At 35.7% G+C, this 13917-nt stretch overlaps 1 protein-coding gene across 1 annotated transcript; it reads right to left on the minus strand.

The window, feature by feature from the left end:
- Nucleotides 1–607: 607 nt before the first annotated feature.
- Nucleotides 608–13017, minus strand: LOC124535774 (complement factor D-like). The gene is made up of 8 exons (XM_047112105.1): nucleotides 12909–13017; nucleotides 11829–12054; nucleotides 11204–11438; nucleotides 10552–10725; nucleotides 10006–10100; nucleotides 1952–2186; nucleotides 1260–1433; nucleotides 608–801 (listed from the first exon to the last, which is right to left on the minus strand). The coding sequence occupies exons 1-8, from the start codon at nucleotides 12958–12960 to the stop codon at nucleotides 655–657; spliced, it is 1338 nt and encodes a 445-aa protein (XP_046968061.1). The 5' UTR covers nucleotides 12961–13017; the 3' UTR covers nucleotides 608–654.
- Nucleotides 13018–13917: the final 900 nt, after the last annotated feature.

Genomic DNA, 13917 nt, shown 5'->3' on the forward strand with positions numbered 1-13917 from the left:
CTGAATTGACAGTTTAAAATTTAACATTCTTACATGCTCTGACACTCTCTATTCGATGGGATGAAAAAACAGAGACAATTTTAATGAGTTACCTACATGCTTTATCTTGGTCTATATTTTGTGGTGTCTATGTTGTGTCATGGTCTGTTTGAAAGAATTATAAATCGTATGAAGAGTACTCTTAGATGAAATTGTTAAGAAATATATCTCTTAATACAACGCATCACCTATACGAACTCGATACTATGACTAAACGAAGGAAGTCAATGAATTAATTTTATGGTTCGAAGTACTGTTTTATTATTTATTGTTGTAATATTCAATTATTATAAATTATATTTAATCCATTGGACCTTTTAAAGGCCACCGTCACGAGTCTCCGCAGCAAGGTACATTATATTATTATTTTAATTTTTTATTTTACCGGCGGTGTCGTACACAAATGTTGTTAGGCTAGCCCCAAAGGTCAAAATACAATGAAACAAATTATATATTATAAAGAATTTTGAAATTATAAGTACCCAAATTCTTTCAACTAGAATGAAAATAAAAGTAACTTTGGTACACCAATTCCATAAGGAGAAAAAGAGCGTAAAAAATAAACAAATAATGTTGAATCATATTTAATAGGGCTGTTACAGAAGTCAATATATTTTAACGGGTGTTCTGTTGGATCCAGTTGCGGTAGGCGCTAATGCGCACAAACATGTCTGGAGCGCCGCGCGCGCACGGCAGTCCCCAAGAAACCACTCCGATTTGCTGTGAGCGATCAGCGCGCATCAGCGGACTGCCAGAGTCACCCTGGGGAAATAAATCATAATTATCATGACGAACACGTAATCAAATGGTGTGGATAAACTGACGCACTGAAATCTCTGCTAGAACAAGCAAAGTTCATAATAGACGTTATTACATACAAATATTCATCTGGTTATTAATTACAATTATTTTACCAAAATATATTTGTATGAATATGGTTAGATTCTAATCTATCTCGCGAGAATACAAAATGACAAAATATATGAACCATAACCTACCTTATAATTTAAAGAATTTTTTTTTGTTAGATTGTAATCTATTGAAGAAAAATTTCAGTTGATTAACTATTATTAAATATATAATTGTGTGTGTTTTATTGTAATTACAATGAACGTTCACATTCTTTCGACAGTTTACAATTGTGCGAGATAGATTATAATCTAACGGTATTTACAATGTCACGGTGACATATATATTAAAAGAGTTGAATTATTACTCACGTTGCAAGTTCCACGTCCGTTGGCGTTGAAGGTACAGAGTTCGATGTGTGGCTGGACAGCGGGAGCTCTGATGTTGAGCTGAGCGGCGCGATTCCTTACATCGGTGACGCAGCGGTTACCATCGATTACGGTGGCGGTAAGTTGCAGGAGGACTTGTGAAAGGGATCCTCCGGCCTAAAACAAATACGTTCTTTTAAAACATGAACACAAATCTGACAATAATCTGAACAATATCAAATTGCGCTATTTTTAACCAATTTAAAATGAAATCAATCCAAAATATACTTTGGTCAAGTAAACTTTTAGAAGCATTTTGAATCGACATTTTATAGAATTATATTACACGTGAAGCTAAGCTATTAAAATTATAATAGCTCGACTCCAATGCTAAAAGGAAGGCTGGTTAATTTTTTGGTCCAGAAGGTCGAAATTGCGATTAAACGGGGAAATGCTCTTAGCATTCTTGGCGTCATTCCAAGCGTTCATGGTGTCAACGATACAATAACTATATTAGGGCTGCACAAGACCGGTCGTTGTGGCGATCTTTAGGGAAGGCCATGTCCAGCAGTGGGCGTACCTTAGCTGACATGATGATTTAATTTTTATTTGTGTATAGTGAATGCTTCAATGTTAATAATTAGCAAAAAAGGTTATTTTTGTTTTCTTCTCTCATGTAATGTAATGTTACTTACTGAAGTTCTTCCCCATCCGTGCACAAGGGTTCGCACGCCAGCACCGATGAAGTCGTAGTTGAGATTTACTCGAGCTACTGTGCTCGACAGTGCCACGTTGGTTCTGGTGATCAGTATACCGATGTCATTCTTGATTATACTGTGCACATAGTTGGGGTGAGTGATGTTGCGGGCAAACTGGTAGTGTGTTCCACCGGTGTTCCAGCGGTTGGTGCCAACGGTTCCACGGAGAGACCTGCGTGTTCAAAATATTAGAAATGAGATAATATATTTATATAATTACTTATTTTATTATAAAATTGTATCATTATTTTTTTAAATAATTTAAATTATTATTCGCAGTTGATAATCACCTTTTTTGTCTAATTTAGAAAGTTAACGAAAATTGGACTTAAAGCTTGATGAAAAATTCCATAAAAAATAGTTTCATTTAAATATGTGACAAATTAAATCACGGTCAGAAATATAAACCTGACTGAAGTAATAATTTATTTGACAATAAAAATAAATTACTACGTTTTTAATTTTTATTTCAATTTAAAGTATCATACATACGCGAGTAAATTTCCACCGGAGAAAACCGCTTGGATGCAGTGGGCTGCGGTCAAGACGTGTCTGTTCGTGACTAGAGAGCCTCCACAGATGAAGGCTCGGGCCGTTACACCGGAAGTCAAAGCCACCATGTAAGGTACGCGTCCAGCGGTGGAACCTCCGACAATACGGGCTGAAGGGTCCGTATGATCGAAGAAGATGGACATATCCTGCTCTTGAGCTGGGAATGCTAAAAAAGGAATTAACATTATTGTTATTATTGATAACGATGATTAAGAAATAGCGAAGATCTATGTGTTTTCTACAAATGTATACGGATCCATAGTTCATATTTTTCTTACAGCCTACCTCCATTGTTTTACATTGAGATATCATGCAGTGTTAGAACAAAAACCTAACCAACTAAGTACCGAATGAGTAATTTTTATAATTGATAAATTCAGTTCTAATTTGCATTAGCCAAACACCATTATTGTGTTCAAATAAGATTTGTAATTTGAATTAGAATATTGAGTAGATTTTTACACAGTATAATATTGAAACAGTGCCCGAATGTTCCACTGCAGGTTTTGCCTGCTGACACTTGTTTTGTGCAGAAGAAATTTTTTCAACATATGTCATTGCGAATTGTTTTTCTTTCATGCTTCCTTGATTCTCGATTTACACAAAAGCATGCATTTCCGTGGCGCCCACCGAAAAGACGGAGAGGGTACCGCTGGTTTTTTAGTGGGTATTCCGATATACCTTGGCACACTCAGCGTCCAGGCCGGGGAGTCTTACATACCCCCACTTCCAATCACGTGGGGAAGTACGTTTTTCCAACGCGAAAAAAAGGGTCTCAAAGCATATAGCCATTTTTTTTCTAATCTCTTTTCCATCTTCTCTCATTTGTTCATCGTTGAATTTGTGTCCCATTAGATTAACTAGGAATTAGAGATTGCACCCATCCATGCCCATGATTGTATACTATGCTTCTGATGATATTGGTTTCATAGGCAAATACGGTCAGAAAAACATAGTTATGTCCCATTTTTTCATCTTTCTATAGGCAGCATTCAAAATATATATTAAAGGGTCACTTGGTTCGTAATCTTTGATTAAATGTAATATTATATAAAAAAATAAAATAAAATGTCTCACCATGGCTCCCAATAAAGAGGGCTATCAACAAAAATCCGGCTTTGAGCGACATGTTTCGGTCCGAAGTGAGGAATCCAAAAAAAATGCGTCCTCTTATAAAATTTGAAAATTGATAAAAAGTTAATTATCTGAGATAACATCTATTTATCAAAGAGAACGATGTTTTTTTTATAAAAGTACCGAGCTCGAATTCAGACAGGATGTCATTTAAGTGATTAATCATATTTTAGTGCAGAATTAGCCTTAGACAGTCTTAGGCATATTATTCCACCAGTGACCCAATCCTTGCCTGATAAGTTCAAGATAAGACGCAGCTATGATCCAAATCCAAAATTCCAAAGATTTTGTTTGGTTGTCCATAACATTATTTAAGTTTATTCTTGACATCGTACTGAGCTTAGATTAAATGTATAATTTCAAACGATAGGATTCGATTGAAAGATTTCATACCCTATATTTCGTTTAGTTTATTTTTACCACCAACTGCAGACATTGGAGCTGTAAGAAATATTAACCATTCCTTACATCACCGACGCGTCGCAAACATTGGGATATTACCCCTTGTAACTGTATTTACAATTTTGAAACTGGAATAAAACAATGTTAAATGTTTCTGCTTTGATGAATGAGGTTGCTATTTAGACGGGCTTGCCAAGCCCTACCACAAATAATAAAATCCTACTACTACTAACAAGGAAGGTCGCATAATCCGAGGTTACTGGATCATATTCCAGATAAAGGTGACAAAAAGTATTTGGGTTATCGATTGAAAAGCCATCAATATTAGCTGAGATGGCCCAGTAGTTAGAACGCGTGTATCTTAACCGAAAATTTCGGGTTCAAGCTCAGGCAAGCACCACTATATATAGGTGCTTATTTTTGTGTTTATAATTTATCTCGTGTTCGGCGGCGAAGGAAAACATCGTGAGGAAACCTGCTTGTGTCTAATTTCATCGAAATTCTGCCACATTTGGAATCCATCAACCCGCATTGAAACAGCATGGTGGAATATGTTCCAAGCCCACTCCTTTTCAAACATGCATGTAAACTATAATGTATCCTGCTGAGGTTTAATTTTCATGTTATTAATTGCCATGGCCAAAAACGGTCAGGACGATATTACAATATGTATCTTGAACCACTAGACTTGGAAATCACTAGATGACTATACTAATCTTAAGCGAATTATTGTAAATTTCGACGCTTTCCATTCAAGCAGAATAAACTACAGGCCCATATCCAAAAAATGATGGATCATATGAACCACCAGGTGACGTATATAGGACGATATAAGAGCATAAAATAATAAGATTCAGCTCTATGCCGTCACTTGTAAGCTGTCCAACTGAGTGCTGGTGAGAATTCAAAAGCGCAGGTAGAGTGAGTACCTTTTGGGTCATATATTTTTGTATGGCATTTTTACCATCGGTAAATCCATGAAAAATAATAAGAAAGCGCGCAGTGCCGTAAAAAATGATGCGCCACAAAGTCGGTAATTTTTTTTTGATTTTCTGACAATTTCCAAGGTAAATTTGGTCATTTTTTTTTATGGCATATGTGGCAAACGAGCAGGAGGCTCACCTGATGGAAAGTGACTACCACCGCCCATGGACATCTGCAACACCAGGGGGCTTGCAGGTGCGTTGCCGGCCTTTAAGAAAGGAGTACGCTCTTTTCTTGAAGGTTCCCATGTCGTATCGGTTCGGAAAAACCGCCGGCGAAAGCTGGTTCCACAAAGTAGTTGTGCGAGGCAGAAAATGTCTGAGAAATCGCGCTGTTGTGGATTTTCGGACATCAAGGTGGTGCGGGTGAAACTTAGAATTTTGGCGAGATGTCTGAAGGTGAAATTCAGCAGCCGGGATTAATCCGAACAATTCCTCGGAACATTCCCCGTGAAAAATTCGGTAGAAGATGCAGAGTGATCCAACATCTCTACGCAAAGCCAAAGGATCAAGGAGATCGGAAAGGGCTTGATCGTCGATAACTCGGGCCGCTCTACGTTGAATGCGGTCAAATGGAAGGAGCTGGTACTGGGGAGCACCCGCCCAGAGGTGAGAGCAGTACTCCATGTGAGGCCGAATTTGCGCCTTGTAAAGTTTTAGGCGATGGGCCAACGTGAAATACTGTCTCGCCTTGCTGAGCACACCCAGCTTTTTTGAAGCCAATTTGGCTTTGCCTTCCAATTGACCGCGGAACTGAACGAGGCTCGAAATATCGACGACAAGTATTCCGATACTACCTGTAGCGGCTATCGGAATGTTCTCAAATTGTGGAGATACAAATGGTGTTTTTTTAGCGGTTAACGCGCAAACTTGCGTCTTTTTGGGGTTGAAATGGACTAGATTTAGTCGGCCCCAATTCGAGACTTTTGACGTTTAACGAAGATTCGATTTCAGACACAAGTTTGTTCCGGTTCTCTTCGACGTTTTCAACGGTACTGTCGTCTGCATAGCAATGAATGTTCCCGATTTGCAACAAATCATTGATATGCAGAAGAAACAGAGTTGGTGATAGAACGCAGTCTTGTGGAACACCAGCATTGACGAATTTTAAGTCGGAGCATGCACCGTCGACAACGACCTTGATGCTCCGATCTGCCAAAAAGCTGGTAATCCAATTGCATAATTTCCCGGGAAGCCCATAGGAAGGAAGCTTCGAAAGAAGCGCTTTGTGCCAGACGCGATCGAAGGCCTTCGCTATGTCCAAGCTGGCTGCTAATGCCATTTTATTCTGTACGGCATCAGTTTCATTCTGTTTCAATACAGCTTCTAATCCATTATTCCGCAACGCCGTACAAAAATCATGCGACAAGGGAAAAAATTCGAGGGTTGCAACCCTCTCTCTTTCCGTGGTCCGGGGGGTGATTTAAATTAAAAGTGATTTAACCGGGCTTCGGTTCTAAAACATTATCGAGTACTCAAAAGTACTATTGAAAATAATGCCGCCAAAAAAATATTGCTCATTTGAATGTATATTAATAATTATCTTGATTTCCTGGTATACTTGATTTATGAAGCTGTAAAATCATTGGACTCTGTACGGCAACTTTTTTTAAACATGACATTGTATAATACAATCGTTATACAGTATTGCCGTTCAAAAGAAATTGTTCTAAAAAAAATTATAGAGAAATGCAAAAAATGATATTTTTATAAATTATTGCATGAGTTTAAATATTCATAGATTAATAAAATATAGCAATTTTCTAGATTTTCCTCTTGTTCTAAATAGTATAAAGATAAATAAATTAGGAAAAAAAGATGCCGTAGGTACATTTTAATGCAGACCATATCTTTTAGGCTGATGAAAATGATGTTTCCATTTTAATGTACTTCACGGCCATTTGATACTGTACATTATTAACATATTTTTAAAGAGTTTTGAGAGACAATTGATAATATGATAAAATCATTATAACGTATAACTGAAGTGGAAGGGTGTGTATATAATATCCAAGGATTGAAACTGTAAATGCCAGTATCAACACTTCTGTGTACTTTTTGGTTTAAAATATACATCAAACATTATTTATACATGTATATATAAATGATTTGTTTTATTGTAATGATGTGAATAAATGAAACAACTATTTTTTAGAAAAAATCGATATATTTAAAAAAGAGTCGAGATGGCCCAGTGGTTAGAACGCGTGCATCTTAACCGATGACTGCGGGTTCAAACCCAGGCAAGCACCGCTGATTCATGTGCTTAATTTGTCTTTATAATTCATCTCGTGCTCAGCGGTGAAGGAAAACATCGTGAGGAAACCTGCATATGACAAATGTCATAGAAATTCTGCCACATTTGTATTCCACCAACCCGTATTGGAACAGCTTGGTGGAATATGTTCCAAAACCTTCTCCTCAAAGGGAGAGGAGGCCTTTAGCCCAGCAGTGAGAATTTACAGGCTGTTGTTGTTGTTGTTTGATATATTTAAAGATGATAATACAAAATAAGGTTTTTATTTAAATTATTCAGTATCGGAATCAGCCGCTGAGTTGTCATCGGAATCAACGTATTCATCGACGTTCGAATTGAAAATTGTCAGAAAATCAAAAAAACTTACCGACTTTGTGGCGCATCATTTTTTACGGCACTGCGCGCTTTCTTATTATTTTTCAAGGATTTACCGATGGTAAAAATGCCATACAAAAATATATGACCCAAAAGGTACTCACTCTACCTGCGCTTTTGAATTCTCACCAGCACTCAGTTGGACAGCTTACAAGTGACGGCATAGAGCTGAATCTTATTATTTTATGCTCTTATATCGTCCTATATACGACACCTGGTGGTTCATATGATCCATCATTTTTTGGATATGGGCCTGTAGTCTAGAAATGTATTACAGACAAAATTGGTCATTCTGGTCACACTGGTTCAGCGCCTGCAAATAATATAAAAGCAAAAACCATCTTAAGTAAATTTATTAGATAATAATATACCAACTATAAGGTTATAAAGATGTCCTGTCTATCTGAGTATAATACTCGTATTATCTCGAGATGTTCATTTCTAAATGATGTTGCTTGAAATGAGCTGTAAAATTAGTGATGACTTCACCTTATGTAAACTAAATTATGGTTTAATGTCTTCGTCTGAATTGCTCCAGAATATCAACTCAGCAGTTCCTCGTATTATTCTTAGACATGAAATTGAAATTCCTTTTGCACTATAACCTCCAAAATAAATTTAGGTAAACACCCTTAACAGACACGTATTCGTTCAATGACCTGCCATCTCACGGCGATATTGAGGTGTTTCATTTTATAATTGACTAGCTAGCTGATCACGACTTTGAATATAAGAAAAATATATATTATTGTAGCCTAATTTACTCCATATTATATGTTATCTACCAGTGAAAGTCCAGTCAAAATCGGTCAACCGTTCCAGAGATTAGCCGGAGCATAAAGACAGGTCGACAAAAATTATAAAAAATCTTATTTCGGTATATGTACCATGTATTCATATGCATTGAGAAAAAGGGGCTACTCTAGTATTACAAACAGACATTCCAATTTTATTATACTTATAGATAAAACAAATTTTGTTATGTGTTCCAAAGGTCTCACGCGATTGAATGTATTATTATTATATTCCAATTTGTTTTTAATTTATTTATTTTTGTATTTTATCTTTGTTTTGTTTTAATATAAATGATTATATCATTGAAATTTGATTTTATACTATTAGTTAGTTATTTTTGAAGGTCGATCTTGTTTACACCTTTAAAGACGTGTCACTTCGAATGATTATATCAATTGTTACTTTTGAGTGTTTAGTGATAAGATGATGTAACTATTTCAATAAATAAACTTGCAATATTAATTTCTCAAGGGCAAATCTTGCAAGCAGTGGAACTACTGCCTCATATCCTATGAAGTTATATTGAACATCTTAATCAAACTTACTTGTCAAACATGATCTGGTTTTGCATTTTACCTCCTGAAGATGACTCAATAGCTATCAACAGTAGAGACATGAAATTTTGTATGCCAGGTGTTATATCTTTTTTAATTTGTTTATACTCCCAACTTCTTAATTAATTCGAATTTAAAATAGAATGTTCATGATCATAAGCTTCAAGATATCATTTTTATATCTATAATCATTGATTATGTTTAATTTACATACATATTTAATAAATATTGTGTTATATGCATGATGAGACTATCTGTAAATCGTTAAAATTATCTTTCAAATGGCTAAGATTATTTTAATTATTATATATCATATTATTTTATGTGATATTGTATCTTCCATTGATTGTGAAACAATATATACAAGTTAAGCATCAGGAATCTTATTTATTTTGATTCGCGTTAATATGCCGTGTATCGTTGATGTCATATAAACAGGTAGACAATAAATTTGCCTATCTTTGAGTATTTACTGTGATTAGTATGATCTCGAGACCGCATTCAGATGACTCGATTGGTTGGCAGGACACTCCTCAGAGACGCGAAATATTGCTCTAAACAGGAAAAGGATGCATAGGGTAAGAAAGTCGTCACCTTAAGATCTATTTTCGTGTGCTCAGTATGAGCGATAATCTGCTTTACCGATCAAGAATGACATTGCGTCACAATGATTCGATGTTTAGATTCAAAAGTTACTAAGACTTTAAGATTTGATAAAGGAATTAATTTGAAAACTGACGAAGGTTCTTACTCTGACTGTACATTGCTTTCGCCTAACAAATTCACTACACAGAAATCATATCCAATTATAAAGGAAATAACAGACAATATTAATATTGACATTTATTCCAGTGGTATCGCAGTTTTGAAGACTCATTTGTCAGTAATTATCTGGTGCTCTGTTCGATCCAGGAACGGTAGGCACTAATGCGGACGAACATATCTGGAGCACCACGTGCACAGGGCAGACCCCAAGATACCACCCCGATCTGCTGTTGACGGTCGGAGCGAATCAGGGGACTGCCGGAATCACCCTGAAAAGAAAAAAAGATATGGCACAAATTATGCCACTATACAAGTAAATTATAGATATTTGGGAAACCTTTTTAAGGATTTACTTAATCACAACCTAACAACAACACAACAACAACAGCCTGTAAATTCCCACTGCGGGGCTAAAGGCCTCCTCTCCCTTTGAGGAGAAGGTTTGGAACATATTCCACCACGCTGTTCCAATGCAGGTTGGTGGAATACACATGTGGCAGAATTTCTATGAAATTTGTCACATGCAGGTTTCCTCACGATGTTTTCCTTCACCGCTGAGCACGAGATGAATTATAAAGAGAAATTAAGCACATGAAACAGCGGTGCTTGCCTGAGTTTGAACCCGCAATCATCGGTTAAGATGCGTGCGTTCTAACCACTGGGCCATCTCGACTCTTCTCACAACCTAAGTGTATGTCATGCGTCATGTCATATACTAACGTTGCACGTGCCGCGTCCAGAAGCCACGAAAGTACAAATTTCGATGTGCGGCTGGACATCCGGAACTCTCATGTTGAGCTGCGCGGCGCGATTGGCTACGTCATTCACGCATCGATTGCCATCGATGACGGAGGCTGAGAGTTGCATCAGGTTTCTCGACATCGAACCACCGGTCTGAAATATTTACATCCTGAGTAGAATACATTTGTAACTGTATAATTCTACGCTTTTACTATTCACACATACACAAATAATTTGTATTTTGCAACATTATGGTACAGGTGATAGCATATCATTCAATCAAATTAAAATACAGTGTCTATGTTATAAATGGTTAAAAAAAAATAAGTTCAATTATTATGTCAGTTGCAAGCTATGAATAAAAAACACATCAAATAGGTAAATCTAATGATATTTTTTGGAAAATCAGAATAAACTATGGTAAGCATTGAGTTCCTTGCCGGTTTTTCTCGGTAGAATCTATATTCCGAACCGGTAGCTTTGGGTTTAATACAGTTATTTAAAATGACGATTCAAAAGTACTTGAATGAATTATCATTGAAAAAAGTATATATTTGTTTTGATGACGAGAATGAGACTAAGACACATTTGGCTGAGGTGATGAAAATCAATATTATTTAAATATACTCACAATCGTTCTTCCCCATCCGGTAACAGTGGTTGGCACGCCAGCGCCAACAAAGTCGTAGCTCAGAGCAACAGGTTGAACTGCCGTTGACATCACTACGTTGTCAGCGGTGATGAGGATTCCTATGTCGTTTTTAATGAGGTTGTGCACGTAGTTGGGGTGAGTGATGTTACTGGCGATACGGTAATGAGTACCACCGCTGTTCCAACGGTTGGTGCCGACAGTCGCACGGAGGGAACTGCGTAATAAAATATTATGGACAATTTAATACTTTAAATATTGTTTTTTGAACTTCCAAATATAATGTAAATTTGAGAATTACTAGCTGACGGTATCGACTACGTCATTGATAATAAGAATTATATTTACTTCCCGATTGCACTAGCACCTACTAGGTCCGATCTGAACCTTACAGGGACTTAATTAAAAATATCAAAAAAAAAATCATCGAAATCCAACATTTAAGGGGACTAAAACAAATAAAGATTAAATTAACTTCACGAAAACTCAACTAAGAAATAACAAAATGCAATACTTTTTAAGAGATTGGACACCGATCTAATCTTACACTGTGTAGTTGTTACTTATGAACTGACTATATAATTATTAATTAATTAATTGTTTTTACTTGAGCAAATGTTCTCCATTGAACACAGCTTGGATGCAGTGAGCAGCAGTCATGACGTGTCTGTTGGTGATCAGAGAGCCTCCGCAGACCAGGTTTCTGACGTACACTCCTGTACTGAGGGCCACCATGAACGGCACTCGTCCAGCGGTGGTACCTCCGATTATACGAGATGATGAATCGGTATGGTCGAAGAAAATCGACATATCCTGCTCCGGCGCTGGGAATGCTGCAAAAGTATTAATATTTCATTATGATTTTTGTAATAATTGATCTACCAATATACGTTTACCGATTGTTTTCGATGAAGAGTATCAGATATTTCCTTCATTCTGGGTGATATTATATTAACTTTGTGTTTATGAAATCCATATAATATTTTAACAACACGTTCTAAATTCATATGTTAAATCTGTACGATATTTATCTGTTAAATGGTGATCGTAAACCTATCAATTCTTGCTAGAATTAATTATCAGGATATATCTAAACAATACATAATAAATCCTAAAATAGTTTCAGTCCTTTTTTGACAGTTTCAAATTTATTCTAACCACATTCACAAATGGCTTGCTACCAAATCTTTATATTGTGGTTCTTCTCAAGCCAAGGCATTTTCTATTTCAACCAGTAGCAGTTTATAATTTGACATTCAATAAATGAATTTATGCGTTTATTTTGAATAAAACATTTATATTTGATTTGTTAAGTTTATCTACGCGTATATATTGGCACTGAGAGATCTCTAAGGGGCTTCTTGCACTAATATTGTAATGTGCCAACCAGGGTCTACGATGTTGTATCCCACTAGATTTGAATACAACAAAAACATAGTAGGTAATAGCGAAAATTAACGTTTGGCGAAACATTCATGCATAACGGGTTATGTAACTAGACAAGCCTGCTTAAAATATACTTCATAAACCTTCGTTATACTGGTATCTAAATTTGTTCCGAATTTCCGAATTTCCGAATTTCATATTTTTATTGATTTAATCATTTGAAATATCGATTGTCTTTTGGTTTAAAAATAATTAAAGCTTGTCTATGAATAATTACATAAATAAAACAGATTCATCTTACCATAACCCCCGATGAGGAGCGTAACGAATAATAATCCAGCTTTGAGGGACATGTTTTCGACCCGGAGTAACAAAATAACAGTGCTTGCACTTATATATAATCAAACTCGATTAATGACATAATTATCTAAGATAATATTAATTATTAATTGATGTGATTAAATTGTGTATTTATAACCACGGATATATATTATACAAGCAAACAAAACCGTGTTGCGACTTTGCCTTCGATTTTTTTTTTTAATATACCTTTATATATCTGCGTTTGTATGTAAATATGTGTAAAGAATCTCCAAAACAATTAAGCACAGCTTAATATCATAATGGACTATCAGGATTAAAAATATTTATTGTTTATTTTATTCGTTGCTGGAAATCAGAGGGATTGTCCATCGCCAACGCTGATGGTACCGTCTTTGGATTGAAACCAAATTGTGCACAACCATCATGATTTTCTAGTTATGTACATAGTATAAATCTTATTACGGCATGGTTTTCAACTACCCTGAGACTTAAGGAAAAATTAATTAAAAAATAGATCGATTAAGATTTCGATCAAACACTTATGTAGAGTATATTATAATCATAATAATAATTATGCTTACATAAACAACGTCGCTTACTGCTGTCTCTATGTATGCTTAGATCTTTAAAATTACGCAACGGGTTTTGATGCGGTTTATTTAAACAGATAGAGTGATTTTTGTTTAATATAGTAAAGAACGACGATATGTCATAAATAGACACAAGTTTTTGCGCTTACTTTGCAAACGCTGACTTTATCCTACAAGATAAATTAAAATAATGTACTACAGTATTGTACACCTTTAAGAGGTCTTCAAAAAATCTAGGATGGTATACGTCTATGTCTTAGGGATAACCCCTAATACACTTTTTATCCTTTAATTTTTAAGAGAATTCAAGCAATGCAGCACTAATAATTACCCAATTAAGTACCTTAAAACATTGTGCATTTAATAAAGATTAAATATGGCCCTTTAGAGCATGTA

The sequence above is a fragment of the Vanessa cardui genome, chromosome 15 (assembly GCF_905220365.1).
Source record: "Vanessa cardui chromosome 15, ilVanCard2.1, whole genome shotgun sequence".
In the NCBI taxonomy this organism is placed as follows: domain Eukaryota; kingdom Metazoa; phylum Arthropoda; class Insecta; order Lepidoptera; family Nymphalidae; genus Vanessa; species Vanessa cardui.